Below are 25,559 nucleotides of genomic sequence, written 5' to 3' on the forward strand. Positions count from 1 at the left end.
GTGCCGCTCCACAACTTTGTAATTCCTCCTAGAGCTGAGCAAACAGGGAGCAAAGAGAGGAACAGCTCAGAAATCACATTACATTGTCTGATCAACATACACGACTGCTGGTGTCCCACAAAGAACTAATAGATCCCATGATAAACAAAATCCCACCTGTCAAGTCCTACTGGTCCTGCTTACAGCAAAGTATGTTGATCTCTCTATCATTATTGTTTCATGGTTGGTAAGAGTATCCTAATAGCACTTGCTCAAGTCTGGAAGGATTTATCTGTACTTCCTCACAAGCTACTATGAGATTAGGGAAGTAAAATGAGTTCTGTACAGTACAGTAGCCTCATCAAAGAAAGAGGGATACAAAGAAAACAGGAGAGGTCGCTCAAGGGAAAAGAAAGGGGAAAAAAAGACAAAAGGATGAGCCAATAAGTCTTCAGTGCTGTAGTTGGAAAAGAGAAAACTGCTAGACAGAATTGGAATGAATCCCTTCAATAAAACAGCACTTTTTTTTTTTTTATTGTCCAGATGTTTCCTCTTTGTAGTTCTCACATTTAAAAAGAAATGCAACAGCTAGAAGTCTGGCCAGCTCACACCAACAGTCATTATAAACCCCTTTGTTGATAGACCATTGGTTTGACTCCATCCTAGCTTAGAGGCACTTGGAAATTATCATTTTCAGTGGTAACATTTATTTGCTGATTTTAGTTGAGGTCTGACTTAGCAGATTTCCCAATTACTGAGAAGCTTCAGAGCATGAAGCATGTTGGCAGTCCCAACAGCATGACTGTGAGGACACTTGGAACTTGATTTTAAAAACACAATGTTTTTAAAAAATAGTGGGAGATTTTGAAACAAGTTTTGGCCACAACACAGTATGATGGAGGAACTGTTTTTATAAAGACTGTATCTCAAACACATGTTGCCGTAATACTGCAAATAGCCTTATAACATTTGAGACAAATCACTGGCCTTGACATACACTGCTTTCTGATTTTCCATTTTTCCCCTTGAAAAAGTTTGTAGCCAGGTACATAACTTAGCTCCCTTAAAGCACAGGTTTTGGGTTTGGATCCTCGGATCAATGGGAATAGCAGTGACATGCAATTATTTTACAGTCACTTGTGAGGAACATCCAAGCTCAGCCTCATCCTGCAAGGAGCCATCCTTATCTCCTGTCTTCAAAGTGCTCTCGGATCCCCCTGCTCCTCTCAGCTATTGGAAAGATGTACTGTCTCTTGTGGATCCCTTGATGAATTTAGGGTGTGACTTGCAGGATCCAGAGACTGAGGTACCCTCAGTCTGAATCCTCACAGGCTGAAGAACATGTTCACAAGTTGTTTTTTATAAAACTACACAGACATTGGCCTTCCAAACCATGAGAACAATGAAGATGCTTTCATTAACTCAGTTTTGGTTAATACTCCAACAGTCCCACTGACATGAAAAGGAAAAAAGCAGAACCCAGAGAGCAAGCCAGGCACAGATCACACCGTGGGGCACAAAAAAACCCATGAGCAACAAGAGAAGAAATCTTACAATGAATGGAAATATGTCATACAAGTACCTCCCCTCCCATAAGATCAGTCTTGACCACTGTCCCCTAGAAGAGCCTGGTCCACTGCGTTTTGAAAAATGCATTATTTGGACACTAGGAACAGAGCAAAGACCTCACTGCTTCCTCCTTATCCCTCCACACAAGACTTCTCGAGATACAGCAGCTAATGACTCCTGACTCAGCTCTTCTGCTCTTCCAAACGTGGCACTCCCATTCACAGGACAAATCCCCACACAGGGGGAGAACCATACATCTTAATCAAGACTTAGATGCAAGTCCGAGGGCAGACTTTTGCACTTCCTTTGAGCAGCCTGTTTAATTTTGGGAAGCACTCCTTTCAACAAAGTTTCTCTAATGAGCCTCCCTCCTAACTCCTCCTGGTCTCCAATTTCACAACTTCCTTGAAACAAATGGAGCGTTGCTCTATAGAAAAAGCAACACTAGGTCCCTATTCAGCAGAAGTGATGGAAAGTTTTCTGAACTGCAGTGTGTGGCTGCTTTGTCCTTCTTTTGTATCTGCACGGCCCATTTTCTTTCACAGGATGGAGAACTGTACATTGATTAAGACAAAATTTCCCCTACTTGCCTGCAGACCACACTACGAGCCTCTCAACTTGCTTTGTAGTTCAATGTGAATTCAACCATGATACAATTTTCAGAGCAGATCAATTTGAGAGGGGGAGCAAACATGCAGGAGGAATGAACCAAAAAATCACTAGGAAGTAGTTACTCAGTTATCTGGTTTGCTTTCAGCTTTTTTTGAGTAGCTAACAAAAAGCTGAACACATTTGCACAGCCAACTCGGGAACTATTGTGCTAACGCACCAGAAGAAATGTATGCTAATGTAAAAGAAATGTTTTACATGGTCTCTGCCCTCCCTCCTGCCTTTACCCACCTGATCTGCAGTCACCACCACCACAATTTTCTCTTCTGTGGAGACCCCACTTATGATTCTTCATTGAGTACTGAATGAAAGTTATACATATGTATATGTATTCATCTAGAAATGTGTGTACAGTTTTTAATATATATAAATCACATTTTATAAACCCAGAATAATCATTACCTACAACATTTGCATCTCTTTCCATTCCCCTTTCATTATCACCTACTTCCAGAAGTATGGATTAGGGAGGTTCTTGTCTTTCTGTGAAGTACCTGGCATGTTATTCTCATTCTCACAGCAGCATATGTATTTGACAGAACAAAAATGGCTAGGTGAAAGATACAGAGCCTCACATAGCTTATGGCTGTTATGTACACTTGACAGGCAGTAATCCTTTCTGTCCCAACTGAATTTAAATTATTTAAATCAGCCTGCTTACATTAACTAGTAAGGGAACTTGTTCCACCCCATCACAGTCCCCTGCACAAAAGAGGCCATGGCTCGCCACATTCAGTACATCATTTACAGTTTACAGGAAAACTAGAAACTGAAGCTCCCTAAATTCATTTTCCAGCACTGCACTGAACAGACACCTGAGCAGATCATTTCACCTTTCAGCCCCGTTTCCACCTGTGAAAAGAAGGCCACACTATCTACTGTGCACCATTACACTGTGGAATTGCAGTTACTCCTATAGTGAGCAAAATGTTGCGATGCCAAACTTCAGAAAACTTGCTTAGGTCTCTCCCCTGTGAAAAAAAAACTTGACAGCCAGTGAAATACTCCTCTGCAGGTCTAATTTCTTCCACTGATGTTAAAGCTCAGTTGCTCATGTCAGTGCGGTATGATGAAGTCCTTAACATCTTATTCACTTAGTGAATAAACCATGAGCAGATGTATGACAGCACACAGCATCTCCTCCAGAACCAATACTTGTCAGCAGCACAAGAGAAGGCTGACCTGCACTTGCAGGGCCAAACCCCCTTATTTATAGGGCTTTTGCCTTGCAAACATCTGGGATTTAATGATGTAATTTATTCTATTATCTTTCTCCACTGACACCATGATTATAAACTCATAGTTGAGGCACAGACCTTCACACGTATTTCTTTAAACACTCAATTTGCAACTGAAATTTTTGGCTCAGCTCCTGTTCTTTTGGTGTTTCTAATGAGAAGGCAAAACCCAGCCATAATCAGGTATCTCTTCAGCTACTCCCAGCAAAGAAAGCAACAGGATATGTAGAGCCTTGGTTTTCCTTTCACTCTTTGTCTTGGAGATCAAAGCCTGCCGCCAGGTCTTTAAAGATTTGACAGAATCACAGAAATCAAATATTGAAACAATCTATTAGGTCCCATCTTGTGCATCGTCTCCTTGGGCCAGATGAAGATTGCTCTCTGCAACAGTTTTGGGAGCTTTGTCATGTTTGCTTTTTACTGACATATCTCAATGCACAAATTTTATCACAATTAAAAGCTTTGCTGCTTTCAACTTTACCTGGATTCTTTATACGAGACAAAAACACCAAAGCCTTTCAACACAGTTTGTGAAGAGAACACAGCAACTAAATGAAGGGAACCAAACATTTGCTATCCATGTAAGCATTATGGCCCAGTCCCATCTACAGCATCAGATTTTAATAGCAAAATACATGACTGATGATACATTCTTCACTGCTCCTACACTTATTTTTTTAATTCTACAAATAAACCCTTAGTGAATTAGTTAAATAAAATCAATTGGTGAGTTTATGTCAGTTGTTAGACCACCCCATGAATAGTATAAATCCTGTACTTCCACTGTTCCCACTGATACAATGCCCGGCTGGGCACGGTGAATTCCATACAACAATGCTGCTGATCCTACAGAAGTGACCGCTGTGGTCACAACTTTAACCTCTTCAGCCCAGGGATCACAATAACTGAAAGTCTCTTTTCTTTCTTACAATCCTCAGCATGTTTTGAAATCGCCCCTTTTGCCACTAGCCAGGATTGCAAGCTCGACTTTGGGGGGGTGTAATACATACCCTGGCACACAAAGCTACACCAGCCTGTAGAGAGAGGAGGCAATGCACGTTACAGACCCAGCAGCACCACTGAGGTTTATTTAGTGGTTTATTTAGTTGTGAGTGTAAAGGCTGGGACTCAATGGCAATAGACTGCCAGCCTGTGGCATGCAAACTGAAGAGAGGTCAGTTAAAAATAAAAAATAAAAGTAAATACATCCAGACTAGCCATTACTGTTTAGATATAGACACCATGCTTCTGCAGGGACTCCACACCTACCCAGGGAGTTCCTGGGCATACTGTGACAACCCAGGAAGACAAAGGCAGTGCAGACATCAATTACAAGTCAAAGGGCAAGACACTGCAGATGCCACAGAAAAGCAGATACTCTTTTAAACTCAATCAGTGCTGACCCAAGCAAACCACTAAAAAAAAAAAAAAAGTAATCAAAGCAAGAGAAAAGAGCTTGGATTGATGCATACATTCATGTATGCTTCCTCTTTCTTTCTTTCCCTCCTTCATGTAGTTCATAGCTTCCAAAACTACTCCGTGGTCCCTTCTTCAGATTATATTATTCTTCACGGACATCATACAAAGACAAAAATCAAACAAATGAAAAAATGGAATGCTTTGGCTTTATGACATCAAAGACTAAAGCAAACGATTGCATTCGGTCCTTGAATTCAAGAGTAGCAAAAGCTAGAGATGGTCAATGGCTACCACAGAAGCCCTGGTTTTCAAACAGCTTGCTGAGCAAGGCAGTTACCTTTCTCCTTGCTCAGGCTTAGGCTAATCTTGGCAAGTGTACTTCATTTGTTCTTTAGTGTAATTAGCACAAAGCATTCACACAGGTATGTATGTCTGGAAATTCAAGCAGACATATCCAGGAAAACACGCTTTTTCTTTCCTGCCCATCTGTGACAGACACCTTTCTATGTTGTGGCCCAGAAGCACTGTTGGCAGAAGAAGCCAACACAAGAGGCCTGGAAAACATCGATTATTCTGTATAGCTACCTCTTCTGGGCATGAGGAGCAATAAGTCACTCAGAATCACACAATCTGAGGAAAAATTAGTAATAGCTATTGTGCTGTCCCAACACTTACCACTTCACATATCTGTTACCCCCCATAATCAGTTCTTCAGCTAACTTGAACGCTCCCCCCCCTTTTTTTTTTTTGTAAAGACACTTCTGCAGAGTTTCTAGAGAGCTCTGTGATTTACATTTACATGACTAGCAGCCAGGGAAAAAGAACAGTGTCTGACAGTCTCACCAGTAGCCCTGTCAGGGAGTATCCTTGAGATACACTGTTTACTGGCTGGAAGACTGGCTCTTCCAGTTAACTACAGAGAAGAAGAAATGGACAATGGAGGTAAGTCCTCTGAACTTCTGGGAGCCCTGAAAACAAGGGAGTAGGAGAACATGAAAGAAAGAAAAAGGACATAAACCAAGATACTATGCAAATCTAAAGACAACAATCACAAATGTGGAAAAATTTTTGGAATAAAACCAAGCCCCAATGCTTACTAGCTACTGCTGTGCGCTTGTTTTTTAAGTAGTCCATATGCATATATTAACACCACCAATACACCAGCATGGCATGCCAAGAGTGAAAAAAAAGGAGCCTGCAGAAATAACTCATCGAACTTTTAGTGCAGATGTGGCAGACATTTAAGGAGATGTCAAGAGGGCCAATGACTCTCTTCATCAAGTTTTAAATCAACTTATGAAGACATGACAGTGACATTCTGTCCTTCAGAATTAGCAACCAAATCTACCTTAGACAATTAAATTGCAAAGCTTAATAGTTATTAAATTACAACAGAGTTTTTCTTCTTTCAAGAGTTATCTCAAGTTCCTAAGCAGGCCAGTTATTCCTCTCCTCTTCTCCATTTGTATTCTTGGCTCACAGCCATTTCTGAGATCAGACAAATTCCAACTGCTGAAATTAATCCACTGTCTCAGGTTTAAAGAATATATCCAGGATATCTCTCATACGGAGGTAGGAGTCTAGTTATAACCATTATTCCAACCGTGCAGTTTAAAGTGTTTGCTCTTTAAAGTAAAGCTACTGTACGGGAAGAGTGTTTCATCCACACACGTTACACGTAGGTGCACATTCATGCACTCTAACGTGCAAGTCATAAACAGTAGGTCATAAACATTACCAAACTAAGTTACAGCTGGTATCTGCATTTTTTTAAACAATGAAAACAAAAAAACCCAACAAGCAATGGCAATGTTTCTTTGGAAGTCTGGTGAAACATCAAAAAAAAAAAAAAAAAGACACCTAAGCCCAAGTAACCACACAGGACGACCAAAAAACCCACCTTTTTTTTTTTCTCCTTATTATTGCCCCAGACTAGAGTTTTCAAAGGGAAATTTAAAAAGCTAGGCTACCAATTGTTGTTATTTCCTTGTGACTTATAGGTACCTGAATATGGAGATGATACAACTATCACATTAGAAAAAGAAAGTAAGATTTCAGAATAATTTGAGACCAAAGGCTCAGTAACTTCCTATGGAATTTATGTGCTTTGGAAAAACCCAGCACCATCTCTTTAAAATGTTCTATAACAGATGTGTTTCCCCGGATTCAAAGAAGAAAAGAGAACAAATGATAGGTTTAAATAGCACCAGCATACTATAATGACGAGCACTTAAAAAACCAACAAGTTTACACAGAACACAACATTTTTCAAGCTATGTTCTCTCTCTATCAACTCCCACGCACATTCAGATGCAGAGAGTTATGATGATTCCACTTCACAGTCGCAAAACACCATTCCCCTCCCAGGTTCAGCAAGGCATTGAGTAAGTTTTGAAAACACTGCGCTTCAGAAATGCAGATACCTGGAGGTTCAGGCAAGATCTGAGGAGCCTGCTAAAAAAATGCATGGACAATCACAGGAGATATTAATAAAACAAGAATTTTCATCTGCTTTATTTGAACATTAGCTGGTGAGTGTAACATATATATTAAACTAAAATGAGAAAAAATTATCAGCAATGATATGCAACATGAAAATTGCTCACCAGTTTCCCAAAGTCATTAGTAGGTAATTTAGAAATTTGGCATGGAGACAGGAATTGCCCTCAGGTGCTCTCAGTGTCAATGTGGCTGTTACATATGGCACAAATTCCACAGCGACAGAAACCCTTTGCCATAAGAACCATGACTTTTCAGGTATAACTTACAATCCATTTCCCAAATATTTTAGATCTTTTGAATCAAAGTTTCCACCTGCGATGCCAGAAGTCATCAACCATATTAAAAAAAAAGACAGCAGGTGACAATGTTCTTGACCAAATTACAGGTTCAGCACAATAACTCCAAAGGGAGCTTGCCCAAACACAATAAAAAAAGACCCATGACATGCGGCATCTAGCCAAGAGCCAACACGGATTGCTGAACCAGCTGTGAGAAATGGCACACTTTTACATTAAAGTTAATCTCAGAGTTAATTACGACTGTTATTTCTGCTCCATTGTTTTATAAATCTAATTTTATTTATAAATATCCTCCCGCTTTGCTGGCCATGTACACAGGAATCTCCACCCCCCTAATACTTCAAGGGACATCAATCTTGAGGAAATGCAACTCCCACACTTTGACTGTTACAGGAAAAACAATGTTGTTACGCAACACTACGCTGTTCCAAAACATCTCAAAATCAGACCCTCAACTTCAGCAGTTTCAGAGGCAGAAATGGCACTTTATCAGCTATGGAACAAATTCACAGAATATTGCAAACAGGGTCCAGATAATTACAAGGTTTATGCACGAGGCTCCTCTGCAGCAAAAAGAGGTATTCCGTACCTACAAATGTGCACATGCAGGTATTTAGGAAATCCATAAAATTTAGGACTTCCAAATACTCTCATATTATTTCCTAATTTAACTGCAGATTGACCAACAGAAATGCTACCAAATAGCACTTCCCACACCACTTCTCTAGCATTTTCTGCCAAAGAGGTTTGGGGCTTTTTTTTTTTCCCTGAACTTATAAATGGTCATAAATTAAGCAACATTGCCAAGTTTTGTTTGTGAAGGAAGGTTATCAGAGATAACCCCTCTCTCACAGATAACCCCAACTGAACAGAAATGAGGCACAAGTTCCTCTCCCTTGTTTTTCTTAACTTCATCTTTTCCAGACCTGATATTCCTATTGATTTTTAAACTCAAGAGGGATTTCAAAAATTCATCTTTCAGAATGCAGCAATGGGGCTAATTTAAAAGATTAACTCCTGCCACAACGCAGGTAAATAAAACCAGTAAATTCTAAATATCAAGAATGCAGTTAAACGTCTCCGTGAAGGACTGCAGCTAACATATCCAAAACTCAGCTAGCTCCACAGCGACGACTTCACAGAGTGCGGTATCACTATTCAGCAACAATTTCAGATAAATGATAAATAACACATCCATCTTCAGTAAAAGCAGATTTCAAAGAAACATACAGTACAATCTCCTACTCAAAATGTAGCTTTTCTTAGAGTTAAAAAAAAAATTCTTTTGTAAAAATTGCTAGGAAACATTTGATCATTACAGTCACCACTTCTCTGGTTTGTGTCTTATCAAAAAGACAGGCAGTTTGCAAAGCTTTGTGCTCAGTCTCTCTTAGCAACCTTTCCTCAAAGCACTGACCTGGCCTGACACTGATAAAGACTGTGGGGAGAGCACAGGCAAAAGGTGATATGGCTCCAATCATACCTTTTACAAACAGATGCTCTACAACAGATTAAAAAAAAATAGGAACTTGATCAATAGAGCTGCCACTTTCCAGGATCACAAAACTGTATGTAGGACACCTGTTAAGAGCAAAAGCATTCACTCTCTTTCAAATGGCCAATTATCCAGCATGAGATCAGAGTCCAGTCAGTACAACTACTAATTAGGGTTCTCCCAGCCTTTTTAATTTACAAATTGCTGCTCCATGCCTTCTCCCAGATTCTGAGAGTTATCACAAATGTCTACAAACACAACCGGACAAGTATTTCAAAGCAATTCTGTTCTGTATAGAGTTAATCCAGTGCATTCAAAATAACTTACCCACTAATAGCTTCACATCTCTGACGGTGAAATCCGGGTCAGGCATTCTATAATTAGCAAAGAAAGCAACGTTAAATACTGTCAAGATAAGTATGGGTACACTTTCGTTACCATAATAAAAGAGAAAGAAATGTATAGTGCTCTTTGTCTGTAATGCAGTAGGTGGAATCAAGCAAGGCCTCTCTGAAGTGTGGACAGTGCAAGTTTTAATGACATACATAACATCTTTGCATTGGCAAGTGTACAGAAGTTTCTCTACTTGTAATGAAAGAGGAGAAGAGGTGTCTTTTCAAGCGCTCTCTAGCAGCACTGGAGTCGGAGGGAAGGGAAGAGGTTGGGGGTGATTTCAATAAAATCTAAACCTTTATAGCTCGCTCCTCCTAAGCAACTCGCAGTGCTTTGCAACTGGTGGTGCCTCACGTATATTCCCCGAGGTAAGCATTATCACATTTGCCAGTGGATACAAACTGAGGCATAGAGCAATAAACCAATTTGTTCAAAGTCACATCATCATAGATTGGATTCACTGCTTGGAAATAACATATAAAACATAATGAATTCAGGCCCCTTTGTTTTAATGACTATTCCAAACCTCCTTGTCTGGCAGAAGACAACCTGGCTGTATTTGGTGGGTAGGCAAATTGTTGTTCAATTCAATTTGGGCTAATTCAGAGCTAAATTAAATGGTAGCATAATCAGTTCACCGATGTCGATGCATTTATACGATCAGTTCTAACACAGGCAATGTTTTAGGGTTTAATGTAATTAGACAATAGCCTAGTACATCAAGTGCATGAATTTTATGTGTCAGGAGAGAGTAAAATTCTGCAAGACATAGACTGGATGGAAAAAGAAAACGGAAACAGTAGTGGGGTTTTAAAGCTGATTGACTTTACCTTAATGACAGTATTTCACATTTCACATTGCACAAAAACTGACTAAGGAATTGTAATGAAAAACAGCCCTGTGGGACCTGCCAGCTAGGTGCTCTGTCCGACTTGTACTGTCCTGGGTTGAAGATAAACAACTTGCTTCTGGTCATAGAGGACTTTTGACAAAATTCAGTTAGAAATCAGAACAATCCAGCCCATAGGCAAACTTTTAGAGCAGTAGTTTTTACTATTAAGAAAACACTGAAAGGTAAAGTTAAAAAATCCATTTACTGTCATGCATATATCTTGAGAACTATTTGCCAAATTCTGTTTGTCCACTTTCTTCTACCCTTATCACCTTCCTCTGGTGGGATGTGGAGGCTGGACAATATCTTTTGTTAGTTCTCCGCCAACGCTCACATCTTTGCATTTAGCTGTGAGGGCCCCACAGCTTTGGAATTCACTCCCTTGCCGGAATGAAACAGCCTGAATCTACTGACCTTCAGGGTTCATTCAGAGCTCATCTTTTTTTCCAAGCACTGGAAAGTCAGAAGTAGGGAAAGGAGGAACTATTTGCAGGTAACAAGAACATGCAAGGCTTATCTTCAAATGCCACAGCTTGCCTGTACTTTATGTCAGACATGTAGAATAATTAGATGGGCAATCTTTTTCACATTTGTATAAATCAAAATAAAAATCAACAACCAAGATAGATAACAACCCTAACCCAGATACATACAAGCAAATCAAGTCTTTCTGAGAGCTCCAGCAGTAGCCAACAATAAACATTACTCAAACTGGAAGAATACAATCCTCCCTAACAATAAAATTGCATGTTTAGCTCTTTGGAGGGCACACCTGGCATATCCTTGCTTTTTTCTCTGCAATCTCAGGATGTATGATACATTAGAGAACGAGTACACCAAGGGAAGAATTTTAGGCTTGAACACCACAGGTTTCAACTACAAGAACCCATTTTGTAGTTGGGTTGCCTTGGGAGGTCCAGCTTTAATACAATCCCATTCTGCTGGCTGCTGAGACCATAAATGACTGCACTTCTTCGTCTTCAGGCCCACCCAGCACAACTGCCACACTCACTCTTATACAATTAGGGCTGGTTTGCTACTGCACTATGATTGGCAAAAAAAAAAAAAGTTTTCTTGAATGTCACCAGTCCTAAACTAATCAGTAAGTGTTGGTTCATTTGTTTTTCTGCATATAAATCCAGAATACCAACAATACAAGAACTGAGCAGAGATTTTTTCTTCTCACTGTTACGCAATTTTCAGGCAAATGCATCTTGCGTAAAAACACTATGAATGCTTTGAAAGATTTCATATATCATAAAAAGTAGGTGAAGAATAGTATAGCGGGGTGACTTGACTTAACACCAAAATATGACGGACTACATTTGAGATTTTCAGCATTCTGTTATATACAAATCATGTTGCCTCAAACAGAAAAGAAACGCAAACACCTTAGTGTGCACTGGTGCAAACTCGCATTTTAGTAGATGTTTAAATATTTGCCAGAGAAGTCTCCTATTCAAGTCCTAACGAGGATGAGCTCTGGCTAGCATACATATCTGATTAACCACAATACAATGCAAGGTGACCGCTGTTCAGATAAAAGAGACAACATCTCTCCAAACACCATTCTCTCTCCAAGTTACAATCCTGGAAACAGCCAAACAACCCTCTGAGAAAAACAGCTCCTCTTCTGCTAAAAGATCACAGGTGGACCTTCCTGCTTCTAGCCATACAAGTAACAGCTCACGATGGTCAGAAATACACAGGAAAGCAATTTTCAAAGTTTCATTATAATAATTTTTCCTCATTCATCTCATTCCTTGCCATTTCAGAGTACCTCCAAGCACAGTAACCAAACTGTTCAGCTATGCTTTGTACATCTGCCAGGCACAGACATGCAAGCTGACTGCTTAACAGCAAACACAAGTGGAAGCACGTATCATCAGTTATTCAAAATGTCTAAAAATCATCTTACATTTTTTATATATGTATGTATCTCAAAAGTCACCCTACATATATGCGGATCACCTAATCTACCATTATCATGATACACACAGCCTCCTCTGGACAAGAGACAGTAGTGCTAGAAAAGACCCAGTAAGGCATAATTTCCTCCAGAGCCTGAAGTGGAACATAAGGTTCCTGAGTTTCATCAGCAAATGACTTGGATCCAAAGGCAAACTGTCCAGTCTTGCTCTAGTGATGGACGACAGCAGACTACGACACTCATTATTTCAAGCAGTAAATGTCAGGATGATGAGACTGAAGGTTCTCAATGTTTCGGATCCATTAGGCAGGTGTCAACACTATCTTGATCTTGCTGGAATACAATGCACACAGCATTTATGTATCTACACATCCACAAAACTCATATATTGCACGTCAGCTACTTTTGATAGATACATGTTAAGAAGTAGAAATGTAAATAAAATTAAATCATGTTACCCTGCAGAGTGCCAAATAGGAAAGTTTGCTCATGCATTTCACTCTGTCATTTAAAATACACATAAACTGTGTTTCCAACCTTCTCTCACTCTAGTGACATTTATGCCCAAGTGTGTACAATTCCTTTACAACATCATTTCAAACTAATAAGTCATGCTCATTTAAATAAAAAAATATTAGAATGTTGAATGTCGTATACGAGATTACTGATCTACAAATTCTAGTATTTTAATCCCCCAGAGCAGTCAGTATTCAATGATTCAGCAGAGAATGGAAATATAAAAACAATTCACCCAACTAACTGTGAAATGGAAAATTCAACTGATTCCACGCAGGAACCATCCAAAACTCACCTATCAGATAAAATTTGCTCTTACTTTTGTCAGCATACTAATTCATCAAAAATATCCTCAAAAGAAAAAAAAAGCTTCAGTATTTTTACTCTCTTCTCTGACAGTGAATTCCAGCTAGAGGAAGAAGTTGCACATGATGAGTGGATGGTTCACAAAAGGGAGAAAGGGAAACAGCCCTAGAAAGGAGGAAAGACGCCAGATTAGTATTAGAATGATACCAGCAGCCAGTAGGAAACTGAAGAGCTGGCTCGTCAAGCCTGGCTGCTGAGACTATTTTAAGCTCATCACAGCAAACTGAAACACGTATTTCTCCTTCACTGTCCAAAGCATTAGTGTGTGACAGAGAGTCAGGTAAGTGACTCCGAAACTCTTGCTGTGGATTAGCATTTACTCCTCTTCCACCTCTTTGCAGTCCAGTTCAGAATTCAAAAGATGCATTATCCTAACTGCCAGAGCTGCAGAACTCCAGCTGGAAAATTAAGGCATGCAGTATTCAGTCCTGCTACTTCTTCACTTCCAATGCATGTTCCAAAACTGCTATTTATTTGACTGCTTTGATAATGCTTACAAAGAAAGGTACCTGATTTTCAATGGTCGTCTTTGAGGTGTGGTCATCTATACATGGATTCATGCTGTGTATGTGTGCATACACATAAGCATGAGGCCAAGTCTTTTTTTTGCCTCAGCAAAACACAGAAGTACATCTATAACCTGGCCTGTCTGTACACATGGCGTATAACCATAGAAGGGGCAGGTAGACAGCCAAAGCCCTCCCTTCTTCAAGGTCTTAACAAACATTACTGGTAGCTTCCAGGAAGGAAAAGGAATAGGAAGGCTGACTGCATCTAAAAACAACACATCTTGAAGAAAAACAAGCCAACACATGACACAAAAAAACAGATTACTCTTTACATGATCCCATTAGCTTGAGGAGTCTCTGAACCCCTGGATCAAGAAAGACCAAAGACCACTGTCCAAAGGCAGTATCACACCAGGAGGCTTCAGTGAAAGCACACAGCTAACCGAAAGTGGAGAGGAGTGCCAGGTGGCAGCTCTCCAGATTTCGGGCACAGGAACAATAGGGAAGCCAATGATGATGTGTGAGCTGAGACTTGAGTGTTGAAACGTCTAAGGTGAAACTGCCTCATTACAGAATCCTGAATAATGAGCTATCAAGAAGAAACAGATATTACATCTTGCGGTTACTGACACCAAGAAACAAGGTATCTTTGTGAAGGATCGAGGCAGCCTGAGCTCTGGAGGCACCACTATCTGGTACAGGCAACCATAGGAAACACTGGTCCCAGGCTGCAGTACTCGTTATCCATCTCTGATAATGTTCTGCCATTTGCAGCTGAGGATCTGAAGCCCAGTAATGTTTGTGTCTGTGGGATGAGCTCTCACTTCCACACTTCTCCGCTGATGGAGCACTAGCTGAACAAGTACTGTTGGCACAGTAGGAGCTGAAACATCTCCCCAGTTTTCTTCTTGTACTGTGGGGAATTTGTGAACTTCCTCATACACAGGAGGAAGATCTGGCTGCTAGGAAGGTGCAATAGTATCTCTGGCTCCTAAACACTCCCCAGTTTCACAGAAGAGCTGACGGCTTCTTCCAGAAGAAGAAATTCTTGAAGCTTTTATCACTTGCCCTTTAGAAGCAGCAGTTTAAAACCAATGCATATTGAGAGAGCAGTTGTCTCAGATTATTTTCCATCATTTTCCACAGTAGATATGTCCTTCAGCTGACTCCTCCAAGAGAAGCATCTCTTGAAGAAATAAACTGAACAAAAAAGTAGCAACAACCTTCAACAAAAAAAATCTCCCTGCCAAGTTGAGCAGAGAAGCCAAAAGGAGGGTCAGAAAAACAGAGGCTCTAATGCAACAGGAAAAATCATTCTAGGAGGGAAAGCTCCTGTATTTAGAGGCTGAGAGGAAGCAAGGAACTGGGATGCCAAGTTGGGTGAGTAGAGTGGAGAGCACAACCCTTAAGGGAGCAGAAATTTCCTGTAAATAATAAAGCTTCTGCTGAAGCTAAAATGATTCCGCTTCAGGTGGTGGTTACATATACACATGCAGTGTAAATGTAGATTCGGACAAGCACTCAATGGAGATGTCATTGGCTCTCTAGGAACTAGGCTGGCCAACAGTGTCATGAGTGAACGTAGAACAAATGGTACTTTACATTAAGAAAACTCAGCTGAGAAGATAAACAAGAAAATGATTCATCAGGAAAGACGATACTATAGTCATGTAATATGTAAGCTAAGATTAAGGAGGTGGCTTCTGCAGGTGAAGCATAATTAAGCTATGAACATGGAAGACTTTTCTCTGCTTCTCAAGTTTTCATACAAAGGTTATATGGAAGGTTGTAGACTTCAGGAATATCAAAACAGATGCTTTTGTATCCCCTCTTCTGCACAAACTCTAAGGATCAATGCTTTCCACCCGACCACACCTTCTCTCAAATAATACAACAGAAAAATTAGGTTATTTTCTATGACACCGAACAGGAGCATAGAACCATTTAGAAACTGTAAAAAGTGACCAGCCTTTCTCACTTAATAGCTAGGTTTTCTATCTATTGTCTAAAACATTACAGAATACGTACACGTTTTTGTCAGAAAATTAGGATACAATCTAGGAAAGGCTTTGCAAAAACAAATAAAAAGATGGTATCTTGGTGTTTGCATTTTTTTTTTAACAGGAAACTAGACTGTGCATCCAGGACTAAGTAGAGAAATAGGTGGGCTTAATAACCAAAGAAAAAATATCCCAGTAAAACATAATGGTACAACAAAATAAACATTACTGTAATTACTACTGAGTACCTATTAAGCGCTTCTTTTTCAGTTCAACATATAAAACTATTTTACTACATCATGAGAAGCATCACAGCAGCTCCTATTCGCTCTTACAGTAAAAGGACATATACTTGTCAAATACCCCAAACATTATTTCTTCTCTTTCTCTCCTTAAGTTATATTGGGGTGGCTTGATTCTTTTTAATTAGTAATTGGGACTCCTCACTTCCCTAAACTTTGAGGTGTTCCAGCTGAAACTGAGCAAAGTAATTATGCTTTCAGAAAATTAATTTTCTTTCAGATATAATCAGTTACACAGCCCTAATTTCCGAAAGTATCAAGGAACATTTATCTAAACTATGGATTATGTGACTGATAAAGTGTATCATTTTAATATTTCTCTTAGACACCGTCACTTTTACAAAGAAACTTGCAGGATTCTCTTATTAACATACCAAATCCTTTATGACTGGATATTAACAAAATACAACCTCAAAAAGACTCTAATAATACCACATTTTAACTAGACATTATTAAATATTTAAAAAGCAGTAACATTCTGAAGAGATACAATTATAATGGAAAATGACAGGCATCATTAGACATTCCACCTGTAATGCAGAAAACAATTGAGAAGTCAAAAATTGAAGGGAGGGTTGTTCTGTCATGACAGCATGGATTGGATGCAAGAACCTTTGAATTTTATTCCTAACTTTCATCACTGACTTACTTTTGATTGTGTAGTACCACGCTGTATGCACTTAACTTTTATAGACCTCATTATCTGCTTGTTTATAAGCGGAAAATAATCATTCCTCTTCTCAAGGGTGCTGACAGTCTTGCTAATTGCAATACATTTTGAGATCATCAAAAGAAGTATCACATACAAGTGGAAAGCATAATGGTTATTTTATAAAAGCATTTATTAATCATCAAGATTTGGTTGTAACTTACTTAATTCCCAGTCCATCCTTATTTCTGAAGATAAGGGGAACTCTGAGAGCTTCTCTTTGCACATACTCAAAAGTAAAATCTGTTTGAATAATGAATAAAAAAAATCCAAAATCAATTACAATGGCATTAGCACCTCACATTACATTTTCTCAAAACGCTCCCCCATTTCCCTTTCTCACCAAAGAACTCCACTATTGCTTAAAGAAAAACGTACAGAGAATGCATATTTTAGGTCCAAACCGGAAACCAAATGACAGACAATGCTCTCCCAGCTGCTCTCTATTTTTCCTGTTCACTGATGCACATAAAATAGAATCCAGTCAGAGTTTGTCAATTAAGGTCTGGGTTGAAACACCCAGGCTGTAATCAAGTACCAAATTAACAGTTAAAAGATAATCCTAACTTACTGCACATCAGCCTAGTACTTTGGGGGCAAATGTGTAGTTTCAACTGTATGTTTAAGTTTATACATTTTAAGCTATACATTTCTACTTAGGAGAAAACATAGTAATAATGCTTTCTTGAGAGCATTATCTGAGTATAGCAGAAAGCCCTGATTCTGTGAACACATCATTTTCTTTTTATGTGAGGGTTACTATTACTTTCAACAGAGTACTTTTTTTTTAAATTAATCAGAAACATAACTGCAGGAGCTGATAGACAGAAACGTTATACAGCTCCTGGCACTTAGGGAGATGGTGAAAACGGAACAGTTTTTTGTGTGGGAGTCACAGTATAACACACAAGCAAACTGAAAATTAAACATAAGTTTGTTACTTTAACATTGACCAGTATCACCTTGTTGCTTCACTCTGAGGATTACACAGAACTGGCCTTTCCTGGGGGTTTCTTTATGCAATGGTCTGATACAATAGCAGTGATTTGGGGATTAGAGAGAAAGTTACAAGGCAGCGATTTGGGTGAGCCATGCCTACAAAACCCCACAGTCCATTTGGAGCCTTCTACCACAGAGAGAAGAAGAATTCCTGCAGTGGCCACGTACTGTTTCTATGGTTCTGCTATTCCCCCTTTCTTAAAGAAAAAAAATGACTTTTATATAGCACCCATACGCTACCTTGAACTGGAAAACGTTGTTTGACTCTTCAGCACTACAAAATACACTACATGCTGCCAAATACACTATACACTTGATGTATGATATTCAGGTACACACAAGTAGTTTAACTTCTCCAAGATTCCCAGCAATGCACATGCTTCCTGGGAGAGCATGAGAACCTCAGACTCGAGCTTATATCGCTGATGTTTCTCTGCTATAAAAACCCATACTGAAAGAAATAGGGGAAACAGAGGCTAAGCTCCCATGCCTGCAGACATATTACCCTCTGTTTTCACAGCTTTTTCCTTGCTGTATTCAGTTAGTAATTATGACAAGTAGGGATATAATATTCCTACTTAAAGTTACCAAATCAGAGCACAGTAATTATCCATTTACAAAAACATTAAAATTACAGAAACTTTATTGCTACGAGTCTCAAAATAAGTGTAATGAATACTCCAATTAACTAAGGTTACCAAATAAGTATTTCTGTACTAGAGAAATCTTCATTTCTCATAGGTATTCCCATTAACACTCTTCTGGCTTTAGGTAAGCAAATAAACAAACCAGATATTTTTTTAAGGACACTCTCATCCAAGACAGAAAGTCAACAGACATCAAGAATAATATCGGTGGGAGAAGCAGAGGCAAATATACAGGCTAGCAGACTAGAGAACAAGTAGCTACGACAAACTGCATTCAAGCCAAAAATCACACCACTGCCTTGCAGCATCTTGAGGAAAACTTCCAACCCACATTCCCAGAGGAAAAAAAGAAAAAAAAAAATCAAAGAAGAGCTATCATTAAAAATAAAAACAAGGACATGGGAAATAAAAATAAATAAATACATCGCTCAACCAGTTCCATGTGTTCATAGAAACTGACTTTTTCATTCTTACTAACCACTGTCATTGTTTTGCCTAGATTCAATTCAACTCTTGGATTTACAGAAAAAATAAACCAATAGTAAAAATAAAAACACAGCAAATAGGAAGGCAGACCCTTTCTTCCTAATGCCCCAACAAAGCATTTAAATCCCTTGTGGGGTTGAACAAAGCAGACACAGACCACAACAAAATAACAAAAGACACTCATTTATTTTCAAGTTCCCCAGAATGAAAAAAGCTACCCAAAGATTTTAGAGCTGCTGAGCTAGGGAAGCTGTGGATTGTATTATAGTTAGCATGTAGCAATGGCAACCACTGGAGTATTTGGAAGATGAGGGTAGAATGCAATAATTTTCTGGAAAATTAATTAACATTTTCCAGCTAAAAAATAGGTGTTTGTGTTTTGTTTGGAGGAAGACCGGGCAGGGTTGAGCTTATCTCCTACACAAATACCTTCCTAAATAAGATAGGTATTTAATTTCTCCACCACATTAACTTTTCTAAAAGGAGCTTAAAATGCTCATGCAAAGCTAAGCCTAGGGGAGAAAAGGAAATTTTCTAAACTAGATTAGTGGCTCCATAGTTATAGCCATTTCAGGAGGATTACAGCCAAAACTCCTCTTTCCTGAGAAAGCCGGCTTAGACAGGGAGTCCTGAATGAGGCCGGTTTGGTGATAGCCATCTGGGATTCAGGATCCGTTTCAACAATGCCGCAGTAAATAAAGGTGACTTGCAACCCCTCCCCGGCCTGTTTGATTCCCGGGCAAACCTCTCCCATTTTCCTTCCTGCCAGGCAACCGTGCTGCAGAGCTGGGCTGCCTGGCTTTGCTTACCACTTCGTAATTCGTAATTTAAGTCACCTAAGCAAACCAAGTAACTACGGGGAAGGGAGCGTTGTAATTTAATATACGATATAAACACAAAGAAGTTATTGACTTTAAAGTCTCCGACCCTGGCGAACAGGCTCATCAATTGCATCCTTTTGCAAAAGGGGTCCCGGCTTCAATAGGGGGCGGAGGGGGAGCAGGAATCACCTCCGGCTAAGTGGGGGCTGGGGTTTCTGCCACTCCTTTGCCAGGACCTAATTCCTGAACATCTCGGTGGTGCGCTGGGGTCACGGTAGCGGAGCACGTTGGAGGTGGGGGGAGCGCAAGGCGCTGCCATTTATCACCACGCCACCTCCCAAGCACCGCGTCGGGGCAAAAGCCGCCCTCCGGGTGCGGGGGGGACGGGGCAGCCCCCCGCGGCAGTGCGGGCTGCAGGGCCCCGCAGCGGCAGCCGCCCCCCCCCCGCTGCTCGGCCCGGCGTCGTCACCGGATCCCCGGGCAGGGGGACGCGGGCGCGAAATACGAACCCAGGCGCGGACCTACACGTGGAGGCTCCGGCAGCGGAGCGAGCCCGGGCTGGGCAGCCGCCCCCCCCCCCCCCCCCCGCCCCCGGGCAGTTACCTTTCCCGTCCATGGCATGCACGAAATCCCCGTGATACATTTTACTCTTTAATTTCTCTTCCAAATTGAAACTCCTGATGCTGACAATTTCCTCCACGTCCGAGAGGTCCTCGTTCTCATCGTATCGCCTTCTGCCAATAGATCGCTAGAAAACAAAACAAACACCCCACGTTGTCCGGAAAAAAAAAAAAAAAAATCGGGGTCGGTGGGGAGGAAAGCGCGTGGGTCGTGCAGGACGATTTGATAAACAGATTCTGGGGGAAATCATTAAGATGGCAAGACACGAAAATGAACAAAACCTGAACCCAAACAAGCTACAACACAGCTGCATGCACCACCTTTTCCATCCCGTGACACGGAACTAGACAAGAATAACAGGTGTTTGGCTGCAGGAAAACTAAAACTTGGGCTGCTGTGCAGAAGCTGGCGTTTAGAGGCGAGCAGGAGACAGGCGTAACTCGCCGAAAATTCACAAGCTACAGCACCGATGCGCTTCGCAATCCCGTAAAAAACCGGGAACGGCTGCCAATGCTCGTTAGCAACCGCATCTTTTTTTTTTTTTTTTTTTTTTTTTTGCACGTGAATATAAGATAAATCCCCGGGGAAGGGAAGGGGGGGGGGAGGGGGGGGGCGAATCATTTAATCTGATGCACAGCATCCAGGTTTCGGTATTTACATAATCCCAGTGTTTCCATAGTCACACCGGAAGCCGCGATTTAAAAAACAGATCGCTTTATGTAACGCCGCGATGGATGCGCAGCCCCCACCCCGCTCCTCCCGCCGCGGCCAGCGCCGAAAGCGAGGGGGGGGTCCGCGGGCGAGGGGCAGGAACGAGTTAAATGCAAGGGGGGTGTGGGGGGGGGTAGGCCCGGCGGAGGCCGGTGCCGCTCCCCCGGGGAAGTTGCGGCGGGCGCCGAGCCGGGGCTGGAGGCGGCGGGGCCCCGCGGCGCTGCCCGGCCGCACGCCGCCGGCAGCGGGGGACGGACAGACGGACGGACGGCCGCGCACAAAGGTAGGTCCCACGGTGCGGGGCGGGGGGAGCCCGATGCACCAGCTGCCTCCGGCGGCTCTGCCCCTCTCCCGGCAGATCTCTCCCTGCAAATGTGCCCCGGCAGCCAGCCCTACACACGCGGTGGATCAGCACAAACCCTTACCCGCAGGAGAAAAAAAAATATATTATCGTCCCACCCTCTCCTTCCCCTCGGTTAAATTCCACCCCCTTCCCCAGTGCTTAAGCTGCTCTCTTGCAAACTAAGTTCCTCTGCTGCCTACGCTTTACATGCATTTCTCCCTTTGCAAACAATTAAGCAAAATCAATTAAAAGGCACAAATAGGAAAGAGACAGAAGCCAGCTACACACCAATCTTCTTCCAGAGTCTTTCTCTGCCTCCATTTTTTTGGAGAGTTTCATCACTTAATTGTCAACAGTTCCTGTCCTGCATTTTTGGCCCAAATGGGGAGGAGGAAAAACAAAAGCCATCCAGGTCTCTCTAAAGTTTTGCCATTTTGCACCAGCACTTTTTTTTTTGGCGGGGGGGGGGGGGGGAGGAGAGGGAAGGGGAGGGGGGCGGCGGCGATGCGTTTTGCAAAGTCCTAAGGAACCATTTTCAGGCACTGCGTGTGGAGCGGGAGCGCAGGCGTCGCAGTGCCCGGAACGTAAACAGTGGCGGGGCGGGGGGGGGGGTGGTGTCCGGGGGCAGCGGCGCGGTACCGGCGCTGGGCCGGCCGCCGGCCCCGCCGCCGTGGTGTTAGGTCACGAGTGCGCGGCGGGCGCGGCACGCAGGCGCTGAGCGGCGGCGGGGCAGCGCGGCGCCCCGCCGAGGGGAGGGGAAGGGAACGGAACGGAACGGGGGGGGGGACACCACTAAGGCGCGGACGGTCCCTGCGTGGGTGCGAGCCGCGACCGAGCGGGACGTGCCCTACAAGTTGAGCGGCTCCGCTGACACGGGGGGAGCGGGTGCAGCGCCGGCTGCCCAACCTCGGGCTTTAAACCCGGGCGCGGTTTTGGAGGACTCCTCTGAAGTGGCGAATTAACGTGGCAAACACTGGAAAATAATCTTGTAATACACGGAGTTGAGGTGAATTACTGTGTTTAGCTAAGCGCTCTGGTTTACATACGCTTGGCTTCGCTGTGTTCTCTATTGCACGTGCAGCAAGTAGTTCGGCAAGGCAGCCCTACCGAAGGCACCCACGGGCTGGTGCGTGAAGTGCTCCAGGATCTGTACCAACATCTGTCCTGTGAGAACAGGTTCTGATGTCTATAATGTATTATTTGGTGTTAAAGAAAGCAAAATTGCCTTTGTAATGTGCATGTACAACAGGTAGTTAGAAATCGCACAAAACAGTTGGTAAAAATCACGCAAAGTAGCTGCTGATACGAAAAATTTTAAGTACAGCAATACAGCGGGTTCGTAAGGCTATCAGAGGGTCTCGTTTCAAGAACACCAATTCACATCTACTCTAAATTGATGCTGGGCAAATACTGGGACCATCTGATTGCAATAGCAGGGTCAGAGTGCAGGTTTTGAACAGCCCCCAGGTCCCAAAGCGTGGCTCGTCTCTGAAGTGACATCCTCTACCTCCCCTCCACACCCCCCAAGAAAGGGAACATCAAAGAGTACCTAAACCCAGGATTGGGGGCAGATGGCTCTGACGGTGCTCCTCTGGTTTGCTTTTTGCAATTTTTTTTGAGATGGACGTTGAGAATAAATGTTTCTACCTTCAGTATGGCACTTGTTCACTGTTGTCTCTCCTGCGCCAGCAAAAATTGGGAGTGCTGTGATCTCACCAGTACAAATCTCAGAAGTAAATTTCGAACTGTCTTTCCATGGCTTTAATTCTCAGATCAGTTAAACGGAGACTGAAACTTTTCTGAAAATAGGGCATTCTTCTTTACTATGCCTGTCCTGCTTCTACCAGCAGAAACATATTCACATAGCATCCAGTAACCCTTTGCATACCTAACCAATCACGTTCTAGGTACTATGTGAAATGTATTAAATATTATGCAAAAGTTAAAACTCATTAAAATTCAACTTTGCGGGCCTCGCCGGTCATCCCTTTGGAAAGATCTGTATTTTAATGAATCATGACATGTGGATAAAGGCAGGAGCGGATAGAGTTCCAACTTAGGATTTACTCCTTCTGCATCTGCCAGATTTGCAGAATCTTGAAAAATCATGTAATCTTTCTCTAACATCTCCCTATTTGCAGATGATTGAACTTTATTATCATATAGAAGTGTTGTGTAGGCTATATATTGAAGTGTGGATTCCAGATGCCTATTATAGCAAGTGCGTTATTAATCCATAATCCTGAGAAGATGTATGCGTATGTTGACCTTTCAGCCAAGATTACTCAAAATTAAATGCATGTGTACATCTGTGGGATTGAGGCCAGAGTACTTCTACAAGATAAATGGATGTTACTAGAGAATCGTCAGACAAAAAACACATAATCCATCCTTTCTACAAAAGTCCACCAAAAAAGACAGAACAGAGACATAAAAGAAAATAAACTCATTTTTCTACATCTTTTTTTTTTGACATGAACAATCTGGGACTCTTGGTGTATCAAGCAAGCCCACCAAAGACTGTATTAATCACATACACCTCGAAACACCAGAGCACATTGTTGAAGTATGGAAGTATGTTTCTGAAATATCACAATTTTAATCTATAGATCTCCAAAAATAGAAAACACATTTTTAACCTTGTTTTAAGACAGAAATTATTCTTATTGAACTATGATTAATTTTACCATTGAAATAGTACTGTATTAATAACAAAAAACCTGTCTCAAATGTAAAAGAACTGGGGAAAAAAAAGGGGGGCGGTAAGATGTGGATGATGAGAATATCCACAGCTGCACTAAATAGGATAAAAACATTTAGAAGCAATATTAAACCCACGTGCTTCAGGACACAGGTTAAGTGCTGGCAGATGAGGGTTAGGGCTCGTTTCCCCTCCGAGCGGGTCATGCTGCAGGTTTCCAGCAGTGCCCGGAGCTGGGCCCTGTCAGGCAGCGCTTGGTACGGGACAGGCCAGGACTGCCGCAAGGCTGGGTTTCTTCACAGTCAAAAATACAGGAAAAACCACTTCATGTATTAATGCTGTGAAAAGGGAGTGGTGGTTATTGAGAAAGGAGCTAGGCTGAACTGTATTAAAAAAACAAAGAAACAAAAACAACTTTTGCTGGATGTTAATGTAACTTAAATTACTTAAGATCTAATCATGACAATGTGCTGGATCCTGACCTTGTTAGCTTGAAACTAGGAGCTGTCATTTAATTAAACTTGTACTGCAGGGCTCATGCTAAAATAAAGACTATAGTGCTGTGCTTGGGAAGGCTGTATGAAGAAATGGGTTAATTTCACCCCTACTGAGCTTTCGTACATAGTTATTTCCCATTGGATAGAATGGACTGAAATAATCTTTTAAACATTTTTTAAAATCTCTTTCATCACATAAGACCTACTCTTCTATACGTTACCTTGGGTTAAGATGGAAGACTAGATATTTAACCATTTAATTGTTTTATGAAGGAAGCTAAAAACGATTATACGGTTTTTCTAGACACGATGGATCAAAATCTCTCCTCTGCAGAAATTCTACCAACTAAACTTTAAGATCTACTTTAGATGAGATTTGCAGAGATGCTCGCCTTAACCTCCTCGCTGCTTGGGACTGCTGACAAACCTTTATTTGCCTTTTGCAACTGCTACTTCTAATGTGTTGTTTTTAATGCCGGTCTAACATAATTTCCATTTTGTGGTAACCTGATTTGGTTTTGGTACAATAACAGGAACAAATGGAAGTGATGATTTGCATGTGAAGCTGGAAATATGTTTAAGAAAAACTGCTATGCAGAGGGTAGCACCTTTGCATGCTCAGTACCGTATCACATTAATCATATGGTACTCCACGAACCTATTCTTATTCAGTCCTCCTACAGAAAATACAGAAGTACATTTTTAGCAGAAAAAAATTATGAGTATCCTTGTGACAGCATACAGATTTCTCAGGGCTTTCTGGAAAGAAACTTGGACTTCTGCCACCTGCTCGGATTGTGTTCATGCATAAATGATCCAGAGAATGGGTTGACATTACCTCTAATTAGGGGTAATAACAGCCTGCCGCTGAAGGAGCCAGTTCCCTTTCTCTTGCATGTCATGTCCCTCATTTCTCCTGCATTAGGGCTAGTGTTCATGCAGCCAC

The 25,559-nt window shown here is 41.5% G+C and overlaps 1 protein-coding gene across 9 annotated transcripts in view; it reads right to left on the reverse strand.

Moving 5' to 3' along the window:
- Nucleotides 1-25,559, reverse strand: part of KDM2B (lysine demethylase 2B) — a 129,993-nt gene that overhangs the window by 101,560 nt on the left and 2,874 nt on the right. For 6 of the 9 annotated variants that reach the window (XM_076353072.1, XM_076353066.1, XM_076353073.1 and 3 more), the window contains exons 1-4: nucleotides 21,704-21,858; nucleotides 20,344-20,488; nucleotides 16,952-17,030; nucleotides 9,498-9,544 (exon numbers count right to left, since the gene is read on the reverse strand). In XM_076353072.1, coding sequence (XP_076209187.1) covers nucleotides 9,498-9,544; nucleotides 16,952-17,030; nucleotides 20,344-20,488; nucleotides 21,704-21,754 — 322 coding nt within the window. In that variant the 5' untranslated portion in view covers nucleotides 21,755-21,858. Of the gene's footprint in view, nucleotides 1-9,497; nucleotides 9,545-16,951; nucleotides 17,031-20,343; nucleotides 20,489-20,681; nucleotides 20,825-21,703; nucleotides 21,859-25,559 lie in introns of those variants that run through there. The other 3 variants (XM_076353068.1, XM_076353067.1, XM_076353070.1) reach the window with 2 other exon arrangements.

Source organism: Aptenodytes patagonicus, chromosome 15, assembly GCF_965638725.1.
Source record: "Aptenodytes patagonicus chromosome 15, bAptPat1.pri.cur, whole genome shotgun sequence".
Lineage (NCBI taxonomy): Eukaryota > Metazoa > Chordata > Aves > Sphenisciformes > Spheniscidae > Aptenodytes > Aptenodytes patagonicus.